The sequence below is a fragment of the Simochromis diagramma genome, unplaced genomic scaffold, assembly GCF_900408965.1.
Source record: "Simochromis diagramma unplaced genomic scaffold, fSimDia1.1 OVJJ01000433.1, whole genome shotgun sequence".
Taxonomy (NCBI): Eukaryota; Metazoa; Chordata; class Actinopteri; order Cichliformes; family Cichlidae; genus Simochromis; species Simochromis diagramma.
In genome coordinates, this window is record NW_024387031.1 from 2,585,848 (window position 1) to 2,611,909 (window position 26,062).

Here is a 26,062-nt window from a genome sequence, read left to right on the forward strand (position 1 = left end):
ACAGACTGCATGCAGACACAGCCGAGCAGCAGTCCAGATTAATGGCATCGGTAACGAGGTCCGTTTTCTCCTGAACTTCCTGGGTGTGATGAGTTTAGCAGCTCTGGTGCCACTGGCTACACCTCTTCATTTTGCTAAGCAATACTGGCTCCAAAGTGAAGGTTTCATTGGGTAAGCAGACCAGTGTCATGTGTGAAGGAATGTGGACCCGAAACCTTTATTTAGGCGAAGAAAGAGTCCACAGATATAAACAGAAGACACACTGGAGATAAAAACTGCTGGGAAATAATAACAGACATCACAAAGAGCAAGGCGAGAGCTGGAGCTCTGAATATACAAAAGCTGATTGGGCTAACACGTTAACACCGGTGTGGACAATCGCCACAGCGAGGAAATAAAACTAAAGACGGTAAAGTGAGGAGCAATAATTAACATTCATTTAAACAGAAGCCCACGAATATAAAACACTGGTTAAAAGAGCCAGGACCACGAAAAGCAGAGGACATGATTTATCTATGAGGAGTTCTCCCTGGGCAGCCGTGATGGTGGGAGTGAACCAGTCTCAGTCACTGTGGGAACCCACAAAATAAAAAGAGTGAAAAAGATTAACACAGGTGGAAAATTTCACCTTAGGCGGGCGTTCACGTAGTCATTTCTACTGTAAAACATACCAAAATACCTTCAAATAAATCCTCAGTGGCTCACTTCGACGACCTCTTTCTGATCACAGAGCAAATCTCTGGACACTCCATGGTTTTGGTTTAAACATGAAAAGTGCCTTCAGGTTTGCACTTACTTCATAAAACGTCTTAAAACAGAAAAGCATCTCCGTAAAACTCTGTTTTCATTCAGCACAAATGTTAATATTGTCATTTGTATTTATTGAAACACAAAGACCGCTCAGTGAGTTTACTTCACTGTCAGCAGCACAGTGAAACAAACCAGACTGAGCTCTAAATAACTTCCTCCTTTCAGCTGCAAGTAAGATAAACCTACCAAATGTAGGTCGCCAAAGGTCACGTGTTACAAAATGCACTTTTAAATAAGTGAGAACACAGAGACCATTTCAGACTGAGTCACAGTCCTGAACTAAGGCATCAGCTCCCCACCATAATAAGAGTCACTGACTAATTCAAACGTTGTGTGATTCAAACTCAAAATTAGTGACAGAGCAGCATGAGCCATCAGTCAGCCGTCAGTGCTAATGTGGAATAAAAAGCCCTGCAAGTCATTTCAGGCTAATTGTCTCATAACGATTTCCCGAAGGCGCGAGGCGTGATTCTGGCAGCTTCCCACATAAATGCATTCCAAAGGCGAGGAAACAGGCTTCAGGCAATCAAATATGAGCTCAGCTACTTTACATCAGCTGGTTTGGTAGGCCGTTTCCTCCCAATTATCAATCATTCATTGGCCTCTTCTTGCAGGCTTTGCCCTGTAAGGGGGGTGTATCTGGAAATGGGTTGCACCTGGGGCCAGGTCTAAGCTGATGTTACCACATGTGACCCACCGCACGTCCTCGTCTCCGCCCACAGACCGGGTGAAGGGGTGAGGACGCCCTGACAGGTATGCCAGGAAGGAAGGAACAGGAAGTGTGTAAGTCCTAAACAAAGCTTTAGCTGACCATGTGTTTGAAAGGAGAACAAATGGCTCCTCAGACAGTGGAGCGTGGGACAGACTGAATCCATGAATTATTCCACCAAACACGGCATAAGGAGACTCTGGGACAAAGTGAGGCTTTATGGTAATGTACCGGTACACAATGATAATGCCCACATCATCATGCTGATGTTTACCAGGTTCAGTGTTAACCCTGTTCACCGTTTCAGTTTAGGGTGTGACATCACCAAGGGCCTTGTGGACTGTAAGATGTGGGCTGTCATCATTTTAGGAGTCATAAAACGTGTTTTTTAAAGTGGGATAGTGGAGCGCATGGTTTGAGAAAACAAACGGAGGTGAGCTCCATTTTTGGAGAGTGGGAAAGCGATCGTTGTCGGCACCGACTTGTCAGAGGAGCTGTGGTTCTTCGCGCTCTCATGTCTGCTTATTTTCCACAAAAAAAAACAAAGGAAGTTCTCTATGCTGCTCCGACCTGCCAGCTATCTCGGAAACTGGCATATAAAGTGTTTACCTTGGAGGCGTGGTGTAACGGTAAGGTTCAAATCAGGACTTCTGGTATAAAAAAAAAAAAAAAAATATCCAGAGGTTTTATTTTGGTGCCTCAGAGGTTTGTGTAGGTTCTCACAAATATATAATATAAAATTATGCAACACTGAAAAGAATTCCCTTCTAATGGTGAGCAGCCAACAGCCAAGTTCTCATAACAGGAACACACAGCAGACTCAGTATAATGTACTCAGCGTGCCGCGTGATGATACGTGCGGCAGAATTCTTGAAGCATCTTATTTACATACTGACAGAGTGACGATAACACTTTCTTAGTAATAAACTGCATCCATCTGCTGAAGGCTCCTGGCAAAATTCAAACTGGCGACAGCCGCAGTCAAACACCGGGTTGGGTTGCCAGGCAACATGTTTTGACCAAGTGTACATGAGCCTGATTTTGTTTGGTCCACCAGCAGAGAGATGCCCACAGACCAGCCTGGCGATTAAAGTCACCCACAGAAGACTTTGAGTCACAGAAGGTGTGGAATCGTATCCGAGTGTCGCTTAAATGTTGAGCATGTGTCCCGACATGATGGTGAAACAGAAAATCAGGAAAAGATACTGCATGATCTACTAAAACAATACTGTGCTAGCGTTTAATGACTCTGGCTCCCCTGCACTGAAGCAAAGGAGTTTGCAGTACGTTTGCAGCGCTCCGAGTTATTTACTACCTCTGACAACTAACTGACTGACTGACTGTCACTGACTGTTTACTTATCATAAAAAGTGTAATTGGGAGTCACAGCTTGGGCATGTAACACGGTCAGTTTATGCTGCAAGCACAACAATTATCCACAACTGTGTAACTACACAAAACTTCAAAATGTCATTTCAAAGGACTTATTTATGAAAATTATTATTTGTAATGAAAAAGAAACTTCTCTTCTAACATGCAGAGAAGGGTTGAAATTTGTAATCAATATGCAGCACACACACACACACGCGCACACACACGCACACACACACACACACACACACGCACACACACACACACACACACACACACACACACACACACACACACACACACTTTCAGGTCTTTACTTGTTTTGAAGCACATGTGAGGGGAGACGTTCAAAACACTCACTGAGGAAGATTAAGGTGGAAGCTTCTTTGTTTCTGTCTCCAGGAAAGTACCTGACATTACCAATGCAGTTATGGGTGTACTGATATTCCCTGAACTTGTTTTATGGTTTTTTCATCCTTCCACCACCCATCCTATCATACACATCACATGCTCAGCCATCAAATATCACAATCAATCCATCTCTACCTCAGGCTTAACTGGTTAGGCTCTGACCAATCAGCTTCAATACACGCTCAGATGGACTCTGTGGATGCTAACCCATCAGATAGCACCTGGCTGCATGCAGAGCAAACACCTTTGAAATAACGTGAGAGTTTCAGTTCCAGTCAAACAATCAAACAGCGTCTTTGCTTCGAATCATGACACGCAGCAGCAGCAGCAGCAGCAGCAGCTCTGACGGCCTGCTGGAAATTTCACTCAATCATAAACACTCCTCTCTTTTTCAAATTTAGTCTCATCTGGCAATTAGAAAGAAACTACACATGGACTAAAAAAGGCTTCACACGTCTTCAACATATTATTCATATTAACATCCTGAAAAGGAGGTCATTCATAGAGTCATTTACGTTTTCTGTTCTGGACTGAACAGAGAACTGCAACTCCAATCATCCATCCAAGTAAAATCCAAAAATGCAAATACCTCAGAGCTAATCAACATCCTGCACAGAGAAACATGATAATCTCCCAAATAAGTAACTCCTGGAGTCACAGAAACATCGATTTCATGGTGAGGAATGCAAACCTACAACTCAGACAATATAATTCACAGAGGGGGGGCTCACATCACAAAACACACCACATGACTATATCCACATAGATGGCTTTGCACATCAGCGAGTCGCCTCCCCCCCTCTGCACCCATCCATCCGAACAAACAACCTCAACGTGGCTGGTTACGCTCCGGTTCTAAGGAGGCGGAGCTCTCATCATCAGCAGGAAAACTACAAGTGTGGTCAGCATGGAGCGTTCGCACGAGCAGTCTGACAAAGTTTTCCAATGCATCAAGGACGATGACTTAACTTACTCGACTTCCCTCTGGGCTTAATAAAGTCTCTCTGATTCTGAACGTTATGCATGCGTGTATGTATTAACACAGGAAAACAGACCTGAAGCATAAAAATATGCATTAAATTGTGTTTGCTGGACTGATTCCAGTGTTATATTCTATCAGTTTCGGAGAGGAAGTCTCTGAAGTAGAACAGAATGAAATTCACTGCTACTGAAACAAATTCCTGCTGATCCATTTTTTACTGCAGGACTTTGGGAGGTTGCTTTGTGTTGTAGAGGAGTCTCCTGCCTGGGGATTAATGTCTGCTGATGCTTTTTAAGTTCTGATATTGAGTGCACATAATGCCAAAGGGATTCCCAGACAGTATTCACTGAGCCCAGAGAAACTGTCAGAGTCACTGAGAAGATTAATAAAGGGGAGACATAAATAGAAAGACAAGCAGACAGAGTAGAGAAAAAAAAAGCAGCAGTCCCAGGACATTCTCCGGAATAGACTGAACAAATAGAGGTGATGGAGGAGAAGCAGGACTGGAGCGGCAGCTGCAGACTCTGTCCACATCTTACCTCAGTGTGACTGACCCACATTAATCCATCATTCTGTGTCATTTCATTGGCTCAGTCCAGAGAGGCCTTCAGACTTCACCTCACGCAAAAGAATTGGGGTCAAACTAATGTGAAACTGCTCCTTCCACCGTTTCACTCGTGCACAGAACAGCATCTTTATCGAGTATCTGAGTTCTTCAGACGACTGTGACTGCAGGAAGCAGAGCTCATTTCCTCCTTACTGTTCACACTGTGGGAAAAGTGAGTCTTCCTGATTTAGAAGAAATGATGTGATCCACATTACAGCACATTCACATGTGGCTATTTTAATGAGGAGCTGGTAACATGATAATTACTGAAGCATTTAGTTTCATGCACGGCGACATGGTGCTAAAACTGTCACCTCACAAAGGTTAAAGACAAAATCATCTTTGCATTTGTGATGTAGTTCAAACTTTAGCAATGAAACACTTCTTTGTTGTTTTCTTAAATTATGGCTGGAATTCCCCAAATGTTAAACTCTGTCTGCTGAATTTCTTGGAGCATTTAAGTCATAAAATACTGACTGATAATATTTGTTCCTCAGAAAGGACGATGCTCCAGTGAGCATGGGGTTCTGACAGACTCCTACATGTGTCACATGTTTTTCTAGTCTTGTGTTCTTGTAAATGCTGTTGCCCAAAGTCCTGATCTGGGGAAATAGCTGAAATTTGGAGAGCTGCAAATGAGACGTTCTGGAGACCTGATACATCATCATCATCAGAGACCTGCAGCGTGCACCACCTAAGCTTTGCCAGAGTAATCAATGAAAGCTGGTGCACCTCCTACAGAGAGCACACATTCCTGCTGCTACGCCACACTCCAAAGTATGAACTTCTCGTTCCTCTGATGGACTCGAGGGAGCTGACGCTTACCCGTCGCTGCCTCAGGCAAAAGCTCTGCTCTCATGTTGAGGCCGAATATTTGTCTTGTGCACGGAGCTGGATTGTACAGCGAATGGTTTATTCACCAACATTAGACTGACTATAGATTTGAAAAGATTCTTTGTGGCACAGGTGGACAGAGACACAAATGTCCTCACTGCCAAAGCTCTTTAACTACTGTCCACCCCGTGACCCAACAGCTAGAGATCCTCCTTCAGCAGCAGTAACTCACAGTGATGGTTCCTGTGTGACGTCATCAGTCTCTCTCATCGCTGTGCAGGAGTTTTGGTCCGCTCTTCTTCACAGCGTAGCTTCAGCTCTTTGAGTTTTGCAACATTTATTCATGCACATGCTGAGGCCTGGACTTTGGACCACTAGACCCCACATGGGGCGATCGTGGCTCAAGAGTTGGCAGTTCGTCTTGTAATCGGAAGGTTGCTGGTTTGAGCCCCGGCTCTGACAGTCTCGGTCGGACCGAGGCTGGGCAAGGCACTTCACCCGTTGTCTACTGGTGGTGGTCAGAGGGCCCGGTGGCGCCAGTGTCCGGCAGCCTCACCTCTGTCAGTTCGCCCCAGGGTAGCTGTGGCTACAATGTAGCTTGCCATCACCAGTGTGTGAATGTGTGTGTGTGAATGGGTGAATGACTGAATGTAGTGTAAAGCGCTTTGGTGTCCTTAGGGACTAAGTAAAGCGCTATACAAAATGCAGGCCATTTACCATTTATTCACTGCAGCAGCTCCGTTCTTTCCTGTTTCAGCCGTTCTAGTGGAGATGTGCTGCTGAGCTTGGATCTTTGTCCGGGTTGGTCCGAGCTTTAGCTGTGGGACAGACGGCCTCACGCTGACTCTAGAATACTTGGTGCACTCAGGTCATCATCCCTCCACCGCCGTGCTGCCGTTCTTTTGGAGACAGACGCTTTCTTCTGCAGCCCTTCAAACCAACCGCAACTTTTTTCTTTACACCAGTTCAGCACTTTGTTTTGTTGGTGTGTTCTGACATGCTTGTGTTCTCTCTGTTGCTTAGTTACCTGATTTTTCCCCCCGTGTGTGTGTGTGTGTGTGTATTGCAGGTTATCTAGTATCTTTGTTTAACAGCTCAGTTCAGAGCACTCTCATTTCTCAGAGTGGAATTAAACTAATTAAATAATAATAAATTATCTTACAAAAGGAAAAAGTTCAACATTCAACAGATTTTTTTTGTTTGACTGCTGCAACATCTCAACATGTCAAACACTGGTTTTACCCAATGCCACATAGCCAGGGGATAATGCAGTACTGTTACTGTATTGTTACAGTACCTTTACTGCAGTATCAATCAGAGAATTCATAAGAATAAAAACATAATTCATGCATTTATTAGAGAAGTTCTCGTGCTACAAATACAGCCTCGGCATTAATTTTTGGCCTTTTGAGATTCTACATAAATCAATATCATACTGTCATCTTAAAAGCATGCTATGGTCTGTGTTGAATCAGCTTTAAGCTCCACCTTTTCACCCACTTCTCGATCTGGTTGGAGCAAGATCGCGGAGCTTCTCTGCGAGCCTCCATGCCCACTCAGCCGCCGTCGAGCTGAGACGGCAGCGAGCAGCAAACCTGTGCCGCTGTGGTGGATCAGAGCCTGACGTGCTCATGTCCAGCCTTCATGTTTGATTATTAATAAACCACAATGAAGGCAGGCAGCTTTTTCCTACACAGACACACACCATTTTGCATTATTACCTCTAGTCTGACCTCCTTGTAGGGCTTGAATGATTTCTTCATTAATGGTAATCCCTTCATATCTGCATGTGCATATCTACAGGTTTATGAATCTATGTGTAATGTTTTGTTTCACAAGCAGTCAGAGTTCCCCAATATTATTTTGACTCCTCTGTTGCTTTATGTCCACAGGATGAATATTATAATGAAGGAAGGACAAAGAAAGGAATCACCCGCTGAGCCGCTCACATAACTAATATTAACTATGGCTGCTTTGACACCACAGGAACTTAGGTCCTCTCTAAAGGACACTCCAGATGGATGTGACGAGATGGTCCTGCAGCTGAAGGACAACTGTCTTCGTTACTATGCAGCACTTAAGCAAATATTAAATCAAGCTGAACAATTAGAATTGACTGGAGGTCAAAACAGCTGTTCTTTCCACAACTCAGGACACGTTATTTGCCTTTCAAACTCATCACTTTGAAAAACTGGCACACACCGAGCACAAAAAGCTTTCAGAAGGAGGGAATGAAAACACATTCAGACATTAATAAATCATAAAAAACCCACCAAATCAGACAATCTTTTATTTCTGGTCAGGAAACACATCGTCAGTGTGCCTCTCACACATATTCACTCAAAATCCCACAAAAGCCAGACTTTATAAAGTTTTCTGTGCAAGTTGACATCAGCTTTCTAAAATCACAATCACAAGAGGAGATAAGGGGAGCCGATCGCTTTGAAGGCAAACTTTAAAATGAACTAGAGAAGAAGAAGCAGTTATGAAAACACTGCAGGTGTAACAGCAGGAAGCCACTGGTCTTCTTTCCAGATGTGCGAGTCGTCACACATTTCATTTTTTTTGTCTTTTATCTAAAGAGAATGAGTCTCGTCCACTAAATGTTCTTACACTTTATGCAAAATCACCATCAGATTCGGGACATGACTGATCGCAAACAAGCGGGCTCATGCTTGCCGTCCACACACCATCACACCTGCATTACTCTAAATGAGGAAACAAGTTTATGTTCAGGTGAAGGGCAGAGAGCAGTGACGATGTTGGAAGACTGTCATGAAATTCAGACTGAAGAAACTTAACTTTCCAAATCAGAGAGACATTGGGGATGAAATCACACGGATAATAAATATTTTAAAAAGAGAGAAAAACTTGAACATCAAAGCTGATGTGAATAAAAGAGTGTAAGACACGGACACGGAGCAGGGGATCTGTCAGATGGGAGACAGGAGACAAAAATCCAGATGTTTCACAGTTGTGGGACACAGTCAACAGTTTGTAATGGAAGACAAGATCGTGTTTATCAAGATTTAACTAAACTCAACTTTTCCTACAAAAACTAAATGATTGGTATTATTAGGAGTAGCAGTAATAGTAGTAGGAGGAGGAGGAGGAGGAGGAGGAGGAGGAAGAGTATTATTAGTAGTAGTAGTATTAGGAGTGATGTTGGATTTATAAGTGTAAAGAACTTTTCTCTGACTGTCAGACCTTTGTACTTTCTCGACGTGTTTGTAAAGTGTGAACACATTCACATATAGAAACAGTGATGAATGTGTGAAACATACAGGAGCAGCACACAGATCTGTGCACAGCTTTAATGCAGCGTGATGGGCAGTGCAGGTATGGAAGAGTGTGAATAAAGTTTGTGAGGACGGATAGCAGACGCTACGAGCAGCATGTTTCAAACCAAAGGGCGCCATTAGCCGTCCAGCGGGTGAATAAACGATGGCATCAGCGCTCTGATGTGATAACAGAGGATGTGGTTTTAAATAAATTCTGGACGCCGTCTCCAGTTTCACTCTGTTCATGTAATGAAGGAGCAGGTGTCCCGTTTCTGAGAGGGCTGTCCGGAGATCACAGGTCTCTCTTTTTACTCATATCACAGGATGTTGCTGCAAACTGAAAACCTAAACCAGGTTTTAGCTGAATGTGCATCAGGACAGACTGCAGGCTCGGTTGCTGCACGCTGCGCTGTGCTAGATTCAGTTACTCCAACTCACTCTGATTCCTGGCGTATAGAGAAGCGTGGCGGTAAAATTCTTGTTAAATAAGGCCGTTATAGCGTTACATACAACATCAGGCAAAAGGAGGAGCTTCCTGTCAGGTTTTTAAAAAAAGAAGCCAAATGAGTCATGATGGCAGGAAAGCGTGCACTCATGTTTCACAGCTCTGACTTTAAACTGTGCCTGATACCGACCTCAACATGTCACAGTGTGGCTCCTCTTCCAGCACATCAGAGTAACTTATTTATTTGAACTGCTGATCTTGAATCTGCAGCTGTGTGGAAACAATTTCCTTCCCAACTTGTGCAAATCTGCAGTTCTCCTTCTGAGAGTTCCTCAGATTCCTCGAGCAGGCCAACGAGCTGCAAAGAGAAACTACCAGCTGGACTCAGTCATGCTTATTATCAAGAAGTTAACAGGCCTTAAAGTCACTGCAGAGCTATGTATGGGTGTATGGGTGTATGTCTATGTTTGACCCTGTGTGGATTAAATCCTAAATAAACACAATTTGATGACAAAAGTCATTAAAGATGTGTGCTGCACCATCACTCCACCCTGGGAACACCCACCCAGGTCCACGATGAGTTGATGGAACCTCTGGTTATAACTGTATATACATATTACTGCCTGCTGAAAGCTACAACGCTGAGAGACTGCAGTCACATAAATTTGTATGAAGCTAAACACAAAGAAATGAGAGAAAAACACGGAGCAGCTTTGGTCACATAAAGAAAACAGCTGATAGGAAAACGATCAGCTTCAGCAGCAGCAGCAGCTCGTTACCTTCGGTGCTGGTCGGGTACAGCGGAGGTTTTACTGAGCCCAGAGGATTTACTGCTCGGTTTTTGTTAGAAAATAAGATTCATGACTGTGAGGCATCTTTGATGAAGAATACAGAACTAAAATACAAAGTAGATCTGCAGGCCTCAGAGTTTCTGCCAGCAGCCCCTCGTATATCACATGGAGTCATCAGTGGTCAACAACTCTAACAAAAAATGGTGAAAAAGGATCCTGACGGGATAATCACCTGGTCGGGCACGAACGGGAAGGGAACGATGGAGCGCTCTGGCTCAGACTCATCTCCGTGGGAAGGAAGAGAGATTCAGCTGCTTCACAGATCCCATCACTGCAGATTTTGACAGCATCGCTATGTGTGCGCGCTCAGCTTTTATGCATCAGCAGGTGCCTTTTATATGAATGGAGGGTTTCTTATTGACATTACATAAGCAGTTGCTGAATGAATTATTTAGTCTGTGAAAAGTGACGGTGCAGTGCGTCGCCTGCCAAGTCCTGACTGTGCAGCACAGCCACCATGTGTAGTCTGAACGGATGGATAGAAAAACAGTCAAATACACTGAGACTGTGCCGTCAGCTGCTGCCAAAGTGGCAGCGACCAATCAATGTGGCAAAATGATGCCTCGGAGGAGAAGCCGAGGGATGCTGAATGGATTTCTGATGCTAGCACGCCTGGCAAACATGCAGTATGTCATGAGTCAAAATTCAGGCTAAATGTTGGACTTACATCTGGGTTTTCTTACTGTTTTCTATATCTGTGTAACCCCCGGCAGCAGCCGTGTGTGTCGTTGTGTGTGCCGACCTGCCAGCGCTCTGATCGGATCATTATTCCTGAAATACTAATGCCACTGCTTTAGTTTACAGTCTGTTGTTACTGTCAGAGATTTTCTGCATCTCAAAGTCCCTGCATTGTCAGGCACGAGCTTTTACTTTTCATACTACGACAAGAATTTCTGGTGTTCCTGATAAAACGTACTCGGTGGGCTCGGCTGGAGCTCAGCTGCGTCACAGTGCGAGCAGTTCCTCGGTTTCGTGTTGGCTCATTTCTCTCCAGCGCTCTTTATCTGCAGCGCTGTGCTGGAATTTGTAGCAGAAGAAGAGTGTGGCACGTCTGCTCGCCCTGATAGTGTTTGTTAAAGTTGTGCCAGCCGGGCAGTGGCAGGACGCACGGCTTTGTGTTTAATTTTTCCTGGTGTGCAAGAATAAATACTGTTGACTGCAATTTATCTCTCGTCTGTCCTTAAAGGAACCCACAACTAGAAAAATATCTTCTTAACAGGAAAAGGAGAAAAGGAGAAGACGGCGGTGTGGGATTTAGAGAACAATGACTTTGTGCTCTTTATCTTTCGCCTCTGAAACATTTGAACTAAAGGAAGGAGCGAAGTGCGCTGACAAATGTGCTGTACGGACGGACCAGGCGGAGGCGACCTGAGGCTTCGGGTTGGGTCTTCTAGAGCTTGAGGCTCCTGTTGGAAGCAGTCATGCAGAAAACAGGATCTGTCACAGGACACCTGAGGTGACGCGGGAAGAGGCAGTAGCTCATTCGACGAGAGGGAAGAGAAGCTCTCTCTCCGGGATGACTCCTGCTGCTGAAAGTAGTGACTGCACTGCAGGATGTAAGCTGAGGAGAGCTCTGCACACATCTTTGTGGACTCCATGAACACTTTATCTTTTCTTATCACAGTCTGAGTTATGGACCGGCCGTCTGTGACTTACAGCATGAAATGCACACAGCTTGACTGAATTATACAAATAAACCTCAGATAAGCTGCATAACTGTGCACCCACAGCAGAAGCTGAGAAACTTTGGTGTCCATTTCTAGAACTCAGTCCTAAGCATCGACATTCGATGAACTCCCTGAAGCCTCTCACACCTCAGTATAAATCAATAAATATCAATAAAGTCGAGCTTTGACAACCAATAGGATCATTTCTGTTTTTTCCAGGGTGGCTGCACAGGCACAGACCACCCTCACTAACTTCAACTCAGGAGAGAGAAACAACGCTTAGTCCAACAGCTGAAAATCTGCACATCTCAGCTTCCTCATGTCATTTCACGGAAGCAAAGTTAAATATTTAACCTTCTTGGACGTGTCTGCATTCACGGATTATAGCACAGCATAACATAGAACAGCATAGCATAGCATAGCATAGAATAAAATAAAATTGAATTGAATTGCCCTTTATTGTCATTGTACATGCACAATAAAATCGTGTGTACTCCACCTGACTACTGTGCAAGAAATATAAAGAACAAAACGGATTCTGTACACTTCGTTAGTGTGTGTAAAAACTGAAACACAGTTTATTATCAATGTTATTATCATTGTTTCGGATCAATGCACGCTCAGCACTGACCTACACTGAGCTACTTTACAAAGTCTAACGGCAAAGAGCTCCGGCGCAGTGTCATGCCCTGACACGTGGAACGTAAATTTAAATTTAAGTGAACAAATGACCGAGTGGAGAAAAACACGCAGCTCCAGTTTGAGGGTGGAGCTGCTGGCACTGAGGCTGAGTCCATATCCAGCTGTTACAACAGCTGTATTACACACACGCACACACTGCTGCCTGTGTGTGTCAGTGTTTAAAACCAAACAGTAACAGCTGGGTTACATGATCAGCCTCAGCTCAGCGTGCACGACTCTCTGCAGTAACAACCGGCAGCACAAAACATGATCCCAAATCACACGGCTCAGGCTGTCACTGTGAAAAGGCCCCACTATAACAACCACTCACATACAGTACACATTCATAAGCAATGAAAAGATGATGAATAACATTTATGAATAATTATCAATGTTGAAGGGCAGTTTGAGTGAAGTGGCGGGAACGAGACTGAGAATCTCCAAGACTCAAGCTAGAAAATGGCGGGGACACCAGCCGGCATGAAGAGGAGTGTAAGTGCTTCCCATTCCCGGGGAAACACGAGTCTGCAGCTCACTGTGGGAACGACAGAATTGACCTAGTGATTTACTGCTCAGTCTACAGTCACACCCTCACCGATGGCCACGAGCAGCAGAAATGAATTTCTCTGAAGGTGTCTGCACTCAGAGAGAGGGTGAGGAGGAGGAGGAGTACACCTGCTCCTCCTTAACATAAGGAGAAAGTCGTTGTTGCTCAGCATCTGACCAGGACGCCTCCTCGGTGACTGTCCAGGGTACTCAGATATTGTTCTAACCAAAAATCAACCAATCACTGAACATCCATATGACTTCAGTGCTTTTAGCTTAAATGAATGTGTGTTATAAATTGTCACCAGTGGAAGTGTGATTGTGAGGAATGCTCATTTTTGTGTGCTGGACCTTTACACACACGCACACTCTTCTTTAAGCCAACAGCACACAGTGGGGGAAATAAGTATTTATTATCACATCGTTACCACATTAATGTAAGTTGAAGCCGAGCTGTTCAGAGTCAAATTTCAGTCTCCAACAGGGACCCCATTTGGCATCTGTATGATTAAAAACTGTGAGACACAAACTGAGTGCCGTGCAGAGACAGATGTCTGCCCCACAGCAGCAGCTCCAACAGGAAACTGTGCACAGAAAGATTTTCTCACATGTTTCCTGCATCTGCGACTGAGCGTGCCTCTCTAGGATGATGGATAAAGACTCAAAGCCAAGGCTGGAGAGGAGATCAGACCACAAACCTGATTCCACCTTAAGCCCATCACTCTATAAGTTGGAGACAGAAAGTCAAAGAGCCACAGGTACTCTGTTCATTTTTATTCTGAGTGCACTCGTTTCATCTCTCATCATATTTGAAGGTAAGTCACCTGCCCACCACCTCTGACTGATATGTGCCACTCGTGTGACCACATTTAATGTATACGGGCACACGCTATGATCTCATGTATGTCAAGTGCAGCGTGAGCCTCTCCAAACGCTGCTGGAGGCAGTCATCACATGACACGGACCCCATCCATAACAGCACAGCACACAACTAGGTCATGTAGTACTACCTCATAGCTGAGCCTGAGTAACTACTGTACTGCGACCTCCTGCTTCACGTACAGTGGGGCAAAAAAGTATTTAGTCAGCCACCGATTGTGCAAGTTCCCCCACCTAAAATGATGACAGAGGTCAGTAATTTTGCACCCGAGTACACTTCAACTGTGAGAGACCGAATGTGAAAAAAAAATCCATGAATCCACATGGTAGGATTTGTAAAGAATTTATTCGTAAATCAGGGTGGAAAATAAGTATTTGGTCAATAACAAAAATACAACTCAATACTTTGTAACATAACCTTTGTTGGCAATAACAGAGGTCAAACGTTTACTATAGGTCTTTACCAGGTTTGCACACACAGTAGCTGGTATTTTGGCCCATTCCTCCATGCAGATCTTCTCGAGAGCAGTGATGTTTTGGGGCTGTCGCCGAGCAACACGGACTTTCAACTCCCGCCACAGATTTTCTATGGGGTTGAGGTCTGGAGACTGGCTAGGCCACTCCAGGACTTTCAAATGCTTCTTACGGAGCCACTCTTTTGTTGCCCGGGCGGTGTGTTTTGGATCATTGTCATGTTGGAAGACCCAGCCTCGTTTCATCTTCAAAGTTCTCACTGATGGAAGGAGGTTTTGGCTCAAAATCTCACGATACATGGCCCCATTCATTCTGTCCTTAACACGGATCAGTCGTCCTGTCCCCTTGGCAGAAAAACAGCCCCATAGCATGATGTTTCCACCCCCATGCTTCACAGTAGGTATGGTGTTCTTGGGATGCAACTCAGTATTCTTCTTCCTCCAAACACGACGAGTTGAGTTTATACCAAAAAGTTCTACTTTGGTTTCATCTGACCACATGACATTCTCCCAATCCTCTGCTGTATCATCCATGTGCTCTCTGGCAAACTTCAGACGGGCCTGGACATGCACTGGCTTCAGCAGCGGAACACGTCTGGCACTGCGGGATTTGATTCCCTGCCGTTGTAGTGTGTTACTGATAGTGACCTTTGTTACTTTGGTCCCAGCTCTCTGCAGGTCATTCACCAGGTCCCCCCGTGTGGTTCTGGGATCTTTGCTCACCGTTCTCATGATCATTTTGACCCCACGGGATGAGATCTTGCGTGGAGCCCCAGATCGAGGGAGATTATCAGTGGCCTTGTATGTCTTCCATTTTTTGATGATTGCTCCCACAGTTGATTTTTTCACACCAAGCTGCTTGCCTATTGTAGATTCACTCTTCCCAGTCTGGTGCAGGTCTACAATACTTTTCCTGGTGTCCTTCGAAAGCTCTTTGGTCTTGGCCATGGCGGAGTTTGGAGTCTGACTGTTTGAGGCTGTGGACAGGTGTCTTTTATACAGATGATGAGTTCAAACAGGTGCCATTCATACAGGTAACGAGTGGGGGACAGAAAAGCTTCTTACAGAAGACGTTACAGGTCTGTGAGAGCCAGAGATTTTCCTTGTTTGAGGTGACCAAATACTTATTTTCCACCCTAATTTACGAATAAATTCTTTACAAATCCTACCATGTGAATTCATGGATTTTTTTTTCACATTCTGTCTCTCACAGTTGAAGTGTACCTCTGGTGCAAATTACTGACCTCTGTCATCATTTTAAGTGGGGGAACTTGCACAATCGGTGGCTGACTAAATACTTTTTTGCCCCACTGTACATCATTTTAATTCTGACTCAAACGTCCTGAGGGAATCAAATCCTGTGTGTGCCTGGTTTAGTAATGAACTCTCTTTTTCCATGAAGCTGAAAGGAAACGTTAATGTTGGATCCACATTTTATATTTCATGCTGTTGCTGTTTGTGTCACAGTTCTTCTTTGGGTTCAGCATTCGTAGTTTCAGTTTCAGATTCACTGTTGACACGCAGGAAATATCTGAACGTGAAAACAACACGATGCGCGATCAGCAGGTCTCTTTAACCTTCTTCTGATCAGCTGACCTTTGGAGTGGGTGGAGCTTGTGTGTTTAATAAAGTGAGATAAGCTTAGTGGGATAACCATCTATGCACCCACCTCATTATTAGAAACCTTATGACTAATATGGAGCAGGAAGCAGAAGCTTACCCATATGGAAAAGAAATAGTAAAAACATATATGATTTACTCATGAAAGTGGCCACTTTCATGAGTAAATCATATATGTTTTTAGTAAGTATCCAAAACATACAAGTTTCATTATATAATTTTTCAAGGGATCTTATATGTGTTTTCACTCTTGTATGCTTTTCATACAAGTTTCATACAAGACAGATAAAAACTTTATAAGATTTATATATATCTTTTCCATATGGGTAGTGCAGTTAGAGGTGCTGAGTGCTGCTTCACACAGAGTGGAGATCACACTGAATAATCACACCATCAACGATGTTTTCTCACAGAAAGGCCCACAGCAAAGAGGAAATATTTAATGTAGAGATGTAAAAACCTCAGCTTTCACTTGGTTCTGTGCTCCAGCTCCAGACTGACGCTCCCTGTCTCTGGCTTCTTTGAGAATTGTGTCTGTGGATCTGTGAGGCAAAGAAAAGGAAGCCTTCCCACTGATGATTTCTGAACAAAGTCTCATCCGTCTCTCATCCTCCAGGCTAAAAGTTGTTAACCAAGAACAGAAAAATGACCTCTTTGCATCCCAGCACAGCAAAAACAGACCAGCCAGCACTTTCAGCAGGATCAGTGTTTTAATCAAACCCACAAGCCGGAGGCAAAGACAACTACAGAGGCAACGAGAACCCCCGGCTAGCTGATGTTTCCTCAGCTAAACCAAATATCTGAAGATGAGGATGTCCCTGAAGAGGAAACCAGAGCTGTCAAAATACATTTGAATATTGCTTTTACATAATGGACACCAGCGTGTGTGTGAAACCATGAGCACTTCACACTCAGCGTGACTTACAGGACTGAAGTGTCTGTTGGAATGAGATTAATTATGAAGCGTTTGGGCAGTCGGTTATGTTTCACAGTGTTTCATGTGAACATTAGTGAATTCATTCAGGTCTCAGAGTGAAGCTCACCACTGCAGCTCAGCTGATACACATGCATATGCAAATCTGCAAGCCACTTTGTAACTGGCCTCTGCACCCTCTTTTCTTGCTGTTTCATATCTGTTGTCAATGATGCTGTTTAGTTCTGTGTTGTATGAACCTGAAAGGCTGCAGAGCCACAGTTTCCTGTACAGGAGTAAGATGACATATCCAAACTCTCATTTTTGTCAGGCAGCTTGCCTGACAAAAATGAAGAAAACGTTTTGATTCGTACTATAAAAAAGAAGCGTCATGTCACATCTCTGATGCATCCATGCAGCGTCAGCATCTACGAACAGTCAAAGCTCTCATCACTGAGTCTGACTGAACTAACAGCTAAAAGGTGGATTTTGTGTTGTGTATTAATCAGCGTGACCATTGTCAGGAAGTGTGTAATCACACATGGTGTGATTATTCTCCGTAAAAGTTGATTAACTCTCACCTCTCACCGCCGAGCTCCGCCATCGCCGGCATCTGGCCTGCAGCGCTGACATTCATGTGACCATAAATGCTGAGAGTCCCTGCAGACAGAAGACCACTGTTAAAACATGAACATGATGATTTACATTATTAAAGAGGGAACTTTTAATTACAACTATCACACCAGTCAAGGTCTCAGCAGATTACATTAACATAGGTGAGTTAAACCACATCAGGATTATGCAAATGCAACAATTTTGGTTGACATTTGCCGTGTGCTGATGAACGACTTGCCGCTGCACGTGCAGCTTTGGATTTGGGTCGAACGAGTTTGAATTCAGAGGATTTCAAACTGACTGTAAGTCTGAGTCTGTAAGGAAAGGTGATTACTAAACATCTGACTGACCAGCAGTTGGAGGTCAAAGACTGAGGATATAACATCCAATGTTTTATGAAATCGACTGTCGATTTAAGCATTCAGGAGACTCAGGTACCACAGTAACATTTATTACATTTCAGCACCAAGGATAAGAACAAAAAACAGAGCAGAGTCCAGGACACTCACTGAGTGGTTGAGATCAAAGCCACTCAGGCTGGCCTTTAAGTCTCCACAGATATAAATCTAAAAGAAGACCACAGAGCAAAGGTCTCGAGGTCATCCACGGAGTCAGGGCATCAAATTTCAGAAAGCAGATCTGCTGTGCAATTCAATTCAGTTTCATTTATATAGCGCCAAATCACAATGACAGTCGCCTCAAGGTGCTTTATATTGTAAGGTAGACCCTACAATAATACATACAGAGAAGAACCCAACAAACACATGACCCTCTATGAGCAAGCACTTTGGCGACAGTGGGAAGGAAAATCTCCGGCAGAACCAGGCTCAGGGAGGGGCGACTGGTTGGGGTGAGAGGAGGAAGACATGAGCCTTTCATTTCTCCAGTGGAAAATGCGACGCTGTCAGCTGATTGTGTTTTTCCAACATCGAGAAGAAAGTCGTTTTTACTTTTAAAAAAAGACTTTCTCACATTTAAGAAAACATGCTTTGTGTTTTGGAGTATCAGGAAACCCGGATGTTCAGTCAGGTAAGACAAGATCGCCGACGAAGTGCAGCATCAGTTAAAAATGTTCCCAAAATAAAAATCCATATAAAGCAAAACTCGTTTCTATTCATGCAGAATTAAACAGAAACAGTATTGGAAGGCAGCCCGAGGCTGCAGGTGGGATGAACGGGGGCGGGGCAGTGAAGGTCAGCCTGGCAGAGAAAGAGGCAGAGGAGGGTCACGCCCCGCAGATTTACCCCCGTTCAGCCGAGCTGGCAGCTGTCACGGGCGCTTTGCCGTGTGGACGTTTATATCTGCACAAAAACGAAGCTGAAAGAACAAAATCCTCACCTAATCTACATCCCATATGCTGACAGCTCAAAGTGTTGCACAGCATTGCAGAAAAATGTCTGCACAACCACTTATTTTTCTGTCACAAGGAATCAAAATCTGCTGCACACAATCTCCCTACACCAGCGTTTATATTACATTATGCCAGGATCATGTGCAACCACACGCACAGCCAGAACGATCTGCTGCAGTTATTCTGTCCAGAAACAGTTGATACAGACTGATCTGAGCTCTGTTAATAATCATACTGTCACATGATTCACCAAACCTCCCAGACGGCTCATTTATTACAGCATAAACAACAGCTGTACTGAAGAGCAGTGACCCTCTCCGTTCGAGGACACGCAGGCCCAAACCGTGCCAATGAAATGCCACTCGCAGCAAAGCAGGGCCCCAGGTTGACCTCCAGGGGGGGGTCAAAGGTTCAGGGTGTTCTCTCTAATCTGTGACCCATCTGTACGACACGGCAGTCGTGAGAAAGGCGCCCGAGCAGCAGAAACGATCCTCGCGTGTTTGTGTGATGGTGACTGAAAAACCTTCTAATCTGCACAAAATACTGAATGTTGCAGGAACAAGGAGGATTACAGATTTAAAAAGTGCTCTGTGATATATGATTAGCCAATGTCTGTGCATCACGAACGAGAAAAAACTGCTTTTATGAGATTTTAAATAATTCACAGTCCTGTCACAGCAGAGTCCAGCGATCTGTTTGTGAGGAAAGGACAAGTGTTAACACAGAGCCACACCTACTGGGACCCCGTAGAGAGAATAAAAGCTGCTCTGGTGGTTAGAGGGGATTTTATTGTTGTGGCTGATCTGTGGTTGTATGCAAGTGTTAGTACGGAGGACGTGTTGTTTACATATTCCATCCACATGTGAAGAGAAAAGCCTGGATACACAGAAACTTACAGCCTGCTTTGGTTTTAGCCTTAACCTCTAAATATATTTAATCTATCTTCAGTCAGAGAGAAGGTAATTTATCATATAGAGTCTGAGATTTATTCAGGAAGCGTGATGTACTAAATGTAGATGCAGAGCTCTTTATTAGCTCTGCAGCATCGCTAACAATGCAACCATGCCACCTGCACATGTGAACAAACAGCTCAATGCATGCGTAATGTGCACAATCCATCACAATACACATCTGTACAGTCCAGCTAATCCATAACTCATCTGCAGACAGGTTAACACAGACTGAATGAACCCAGCTCAGTCCATGTAGCCTCAGCTGGAGCTGCTCTTAATTATTCTGTCATGAACCGGGTTTCCATGCGCTCACATAAACTGGAGCACACGTCACCTTCACAACAAAAACATACTGACCAAGAACATTCCTCTTCAGGACTTTATCATCTCGTCTCTAATCATTATTATATCATCACTGATTCGCTGTGAGTCAAAAACGCCTTGGAACCGTCTCCAGGTCGCTACGGGCTGCCGACTCTGTTCTATAATAGCCTCAGTCGGGGAGGTGAGGTGAGCTGAACGCATGACAGAGCTAATGGGCAAGGTTGCTAAGAGGGTTTACTGGAGTCTGTCAGCTCTCTTCCAGTCACACGGAGCTCAGAGAGTAGAAATACAAGCAGAGCTAAGACGGTGGGAGATGCTGACAGGGAGTCCAGGGAAGAAGATAAAAGACTGCTGAGCAAGAAGGAAATGAGATGACAGCAGCTCAGGTGAGCTCAGGCTGCAGGGCTGGGACATGCAAGGCTTCCTTTTGAGGCATCGAAGTCGGCCCTGACAACACGCTGAGGCAGGCCAGCCAGGAAAGCCTCCAGTGTTCCTGCTGCCAGCTGCTAAAGCGGTGGGAGGGACATCACAAGTGGACAGAAAGATGCTGCTAAGAGATTTATTCACAGCGACGTGAATGAGAGTCTCGGCACGGAGGATCAGAAGTGCACATCAGCGTTTAAAATGACGACCCTGAGTCGAGCCAACAAGCCAGTGAATGCAGAGATGTTTGGATGTTTGGACTGAGTTACGATGAGTCTGGCAGGAATTCCTGCATGTAGAGCAAGAGCTGGCAGACTGGACCTCATGAAGTCTTCCACATTCAGCCACGGGCTGCCTCTTACGTTCACACAGCGCCGCCATTGTTTCGATGGGATATTCCCGTCATGGGGTGACTTTAACACAGCTCTGCCCACATGCAGCGGCCTGAGGGCAGGACGTGCACGCGTGTGGCTGGGCGAGGTGACGTCTATCAAAGCACATTTACCTCACACACACTTTCACATGGATCTTTGTTCACCACAGCTCTGCACTTTAGAGTCATCACGTTATCTAACATAACCGACACATCGTGCAGGCATCGTCTCACTACCACCACCACAGGAGGTCTCGGTGAGTTTGAGCTTATCACCCAACTCCCCAAATGTGCTTCCACACCTACGTCCCTCAGTTACCCTCACCTGCATGTGATTGGACTGTGTGGGGAAGCTAAAGAACTCAGAGAGAAGCCTCACACACACAGAACCCAGCTGAGCCGGTACCTGACGTCACTTCACATCACTAATAACATCTGTAAGAACTTTGTCATGTGATGCTATAGACTTGTAGTCAAGACCGCCTAAACCAAGACCAAGACAATACCAAGACCAGAGGGTATCGAGACCAAGACAAGAACAAGACCAAGACAAAGTCGAGATGAGACCGAGTCAAAAAAGTCTTTAAACTGCAGCCAGATGCTGCTTCATTTACAGGTGTCAGGCATATTTATGTGTTTTTGCGATGCACTCGCACGCTCCACTTGACTGTCGCGTCTCTCACCCTCTCTGTTTTTCACATAATGATATTATCCTATATCCTCGCATGTGATTGGCCACAATATGGAGGGATTGGAGCATAGCTGAGCCACTGTGTGAGAGCTGAGCAGTGAAAGGAAATCAAGTGAGGAGCCGGCTCTCGCTCAATGGGAGTCGACTCTTCTGATTCACTACTAAGCACTCTCTAAGCACGGCTCTTAGAGCTGATGCTTTTGCACATGACACATTATCGGACGTTACGTTGTGTGTCATGGATACTGTTGACTCCAAATCTCCCGACCACTACGTGGATCTGAGACAGCAAGACCGAGACAGCGAGACCAAGGCAAGACCAAGACCACGTAAAAGGGGTCCGAGACATCCAACTCTATGTGATGCTTCCGATGACAGCCGTGCAAAAGTTTCTCACATTTTCACAGGATCAGAGCACCTGTCATAAAAAGAAAACTCTGTCAAAAACCACTTTAAAGTTTATAGCCAAACACAAGCCGGCACACTGGACGCCAACATGCAACCTTTAACATATCTGGAATCTGGCATCTTAATAAAAATAATATGCTTTTTAAAACAGTAAACAGCAATAACTCTATTATAACTCTAATAATAAAAATTAGTAAGCATGAACATAAATGCATAAAAATATTAAGTAAGTCAACCCTTTTAACATTTTTCGTGCCACAGCGCGAAATGCTGAATATTAGCGATGCCGTGTGTCACATGACGTGCACTTTCCAAACGGCAGCACAGCCTGTGACCCTTCCTGGGCCCCTGTGTCCTATTTAGCTTTGCTTGAGTGTTGCCGAGCATGGATCACTGCCTAGGGCTTCAGTGTCAGTAAAGCTGGTTTTCCATATAACCCACAAGTGTTTGTGCAATCGGCGTGATTTTATTTCCTGTGTGATGCAACAGCAGGATGCTCATCTGCAGCTGGCGCTCCTGTTCTGTCACGGCCATAAACCGGCATTTAAATCACCGGCGTTTCTTTAACACATCATTAAACAAATGCTTGAAACTGGGTTAGGACAGAGCTTTCTGAGCGCACATGCAAAGCTTTCTGAGCATAAAGCTTTGAACATGAGAAAAAGAAAAATGTGAGAGAAGAAGAAACTAGTGTGGAGAGGCCAGAAAACATAAATGTGCACAAACAGCCAAGCCACGAAAAACTCGAGAAGAGTCCAGACTGAGTGACGGAGCGTCGCGAGGGTGGAGGGTAAGTGAAGTTCAGCCAAAGTTCAGCCAGTGCAGGTGGGGGGAGACGAACAGCACGCTCCTGTGTGCGGGAGATACTCAGCAGCCTGCAGGAGGCCATGAACAGTGCAATAACCAGCAGGGTGGAGTAACAGGGTGGAGTTGTCCAACAATAAAATACAACAGAAAGCACAAATATTCAGATAGACCATGGATCACTAAGGGTTTACAAAATGCATGTAAAAAGATAAAATACACTCTATAGGGAATTCCTAAAACAAAGAACAAAAGGTGCTGAAAATAAATATAAAAAAATACAAAAATAAGTTGACCAATATTATTATTTATTACGTTTATTACGTGTATGTAGAAAGGAGTATTATAGTAAAATATTGAACAACAATAAACATAATATGAAGGGAATATGGGATGTTTTAAACGGTATCATTAAAAATAATTCTGGACAACCAAGTTATCCGCAATACTTTATCGACAATGGCAATATTATGGAAAACACTGCTGATAAGGTCAACAGCTTTAATCATTATTTTGTAAATATTGGACCAAAACTGGCAGAACAAATTCCTGAGTCACTGCCATCAGTAGACTGTAGTGAAAACCTGATTGATAGGAACCCTAACTCAATGTTCCTCACATCAGTGGAGGAAAAAGAAATAATTGACATTGTACACATGTGTAAATATAAAACATCTACTGATTGTAATGATATTGACATGAAAATCGTCAAGAAGGTCATTGAAGGAATTGTAGGACCTCTAACATATATTTGCAACTTATCATTTCAGACAGGAAAAGTGCCAAACAAAATGAAAATAGCTAAAGTTGTGCCGCTGTATAAAACCGGGGATAGACGCCACTTCACAAATTACAGGCCTGTTTCTTTACTACCACAATTCTCCAAAATCCTAGAAAACCTGTTTAATAAACGATTAGACAAATTCTTAGATAATAATAATAATAATAATAATACATTTTATTTGAGGGCGCCTTTCAGAAACCCAAGGTCACCTTACAAAAACACAATTAATAAAAGGAACAATAGTCATAAAATACATAAAATAAGTTAAAATTACAAAACAGAGCGTGACAACAGATAAAATCAGCATTAAAGCGAATAAGCCAGTTTAAACAGATGTGTTTTGAGGTGTGTCTTAAATACGGAGAGGGAGTCAATATTTCTTAGTGCAGGAGGAAGAGAGTTCCAGAGCCGAGGAGCAGAGCGACTGAAAGCTCTGTTCCCCATAGTGATAAGGTGTGAGGACGGAACAGTAAGATGAATAGCAGATGATGATCTGAGAGTGCGGGAAACAGTGGTGATATGAAGCAGGTCACACAAATATGAAGGAGCAGATTTATGGATACACTTGTATGCAAGAAGTAAGATTTTAAAATTTATCCTGGCTTCTATGGGCAACCAGTGAAGCTGCTGAAGAACTGGGGTAATATGAGCACTTAACGGAGTGCAAGTTATGACCCGAGCTGCAGAATTTTGAAGAAGTTGGAGTTTATGAAGGGACCTTTTAGGGAGACCAAATAGGAGGGAATTACAGTAATCAATACGGGATGTAATAAGACTATGGACAAGGATGGCAGCAGCATGGGGAGTAAGGAAGGGACGGAGTCGGTGAATATTACGTAAATGGAAGTAAGCAGACCGTGTTATGTAATTAATGTGAGACTGGAATGAAAGAGTATTATCAAGTATGACACCCAAACTCTTAACCTGAGGGGAGGGAAGGGTGGGAGAATTTTCAACGTTAATGGAAAAGCTGTGGGATTTGGTTAAGATAGATGGTGTACCAACAAGTAAAACTTCAGTTTTATTACTGTTAAGTTTGAGGAAATTGGAGGAGAACCAGGATCTAATCTCAATAAGACGGTCTGAGAGGGAGGTAGGTGGGAGGGATGAATTGGGTTTAGAAGAAAGGTAGAGCTGGGTGTCATCGGCATAACAGTGAAAATTTATATTATATTTTCGGAATATATAACCAAGAGGAAGCATATAAATAATGAATAAAAGAGGCCCCAATACTGAACCCTGGGGCACACCAGCAGAAACAGGATAGAGAGCTGAAGAATGGGATTTAAGTTGGATAAACTGAGTGCGGTCTGAGAGATAGGAGGTAAACCAGGTAAGTGGGGTATGACTAATACCAATGGAAGCTAACCGGTTCAGGAGAATGTTGTGAGAAATGGTATCAAACGCCGCACTAAGATCAAGAAGGATGAGAATGGATAGGAGACCAGAATCAGCTGCCATCAGAAGGTCATTGGTAATCCTTAACAGAGCAGTTTCTGTGCTATGATTGGGGCGGAAACCAGATTGAAATTGTTCATAGAGATTATGGTCATTGAGATGTGAATGAAGCTGGGCGGCGACAACTTTTTCAAGAATTTTTGAAATAAAGGGGAGATTTGATATAGGGCGAAGATTATCAAAGTTATTGGGGTCTGCACCAGGCTTTTTGAGAGTTGGAATAACAGAAGCCTTTTTCAGTGCTTCAGGAACAATCCCAGTGTTCAGGGAGGAATGAATAATATTGGTTATGAGAGGTGCTAAAGAGGGAAGACAGGCTTTAACTAACACAGTAGGGAGAGGGTCAAGTTGACAGGTGGATGGCTTAGATTTTTTAATGAGATTGGATACATCAGTTATGGAGGGAAGAGTAAAGCTTGAAAATAGCTGACAGGAAGACAGTGGGGGAACCAGGAAGTCTACTTCAGAGTCAGGAGCTCCTAAAGAGTTAAGTTGACGATGAATGTCTGAGATTTTACAAGTGAAAAAAGAGATAAGAGAATTGCAAAAATCAACAGAATACATCTGGGAGGGGAATGTGTCTGGAGGTTTTGTAATTTTACTGAACAATGAATAGAGGGACCTGGAGTTACCTTCATTAGAACTAATTAAACCAGAGTAGTAAGCAGATTTGGCTGAGGCAATGCAGTCCTTATAGAACAAAACATGATCATTGTGCATTTCTTTATGTACAGTAAGTCCGGTTTTCTTGAATAGACGTTCGAGTTGGCGTCCTTTAGCTTTAAGATGACGCAGGTC

At 43.9% G+C, this 26,062-nt stretch overlaps 1 protein-coding gene across 3 annotated transcripts in view; it reads right to left on the reverse strand.

Annotated features, from left to right (window-relative positions):
• htr4 (5-hydroxytryptamine receptor 4) overlaps positions 1 to 26,062 on the reverse strand; it is a 152,460-nt gene that overhangs the window by 79,621 nt on the left and 46,777 nt on the right. For all 3 annotated transcript variants that reach the window (XR_005697448.1, XM_040043188.1, XM_040043187.1), the window contains exon 2: positions 17,662 to 17,740. Coding sequence is in view for 2 of the 3 variants with exons in the window: in XM_040043188.1 (XP_039899122.1) it covers positions 17,662 to 17,717 (56 nt within the window). In the remaining variant the exon portion in view is untranslated. The remainder of the gene's footprint in view (positions 1 to 17,661; positions 17,741 to 26,062) is intronic.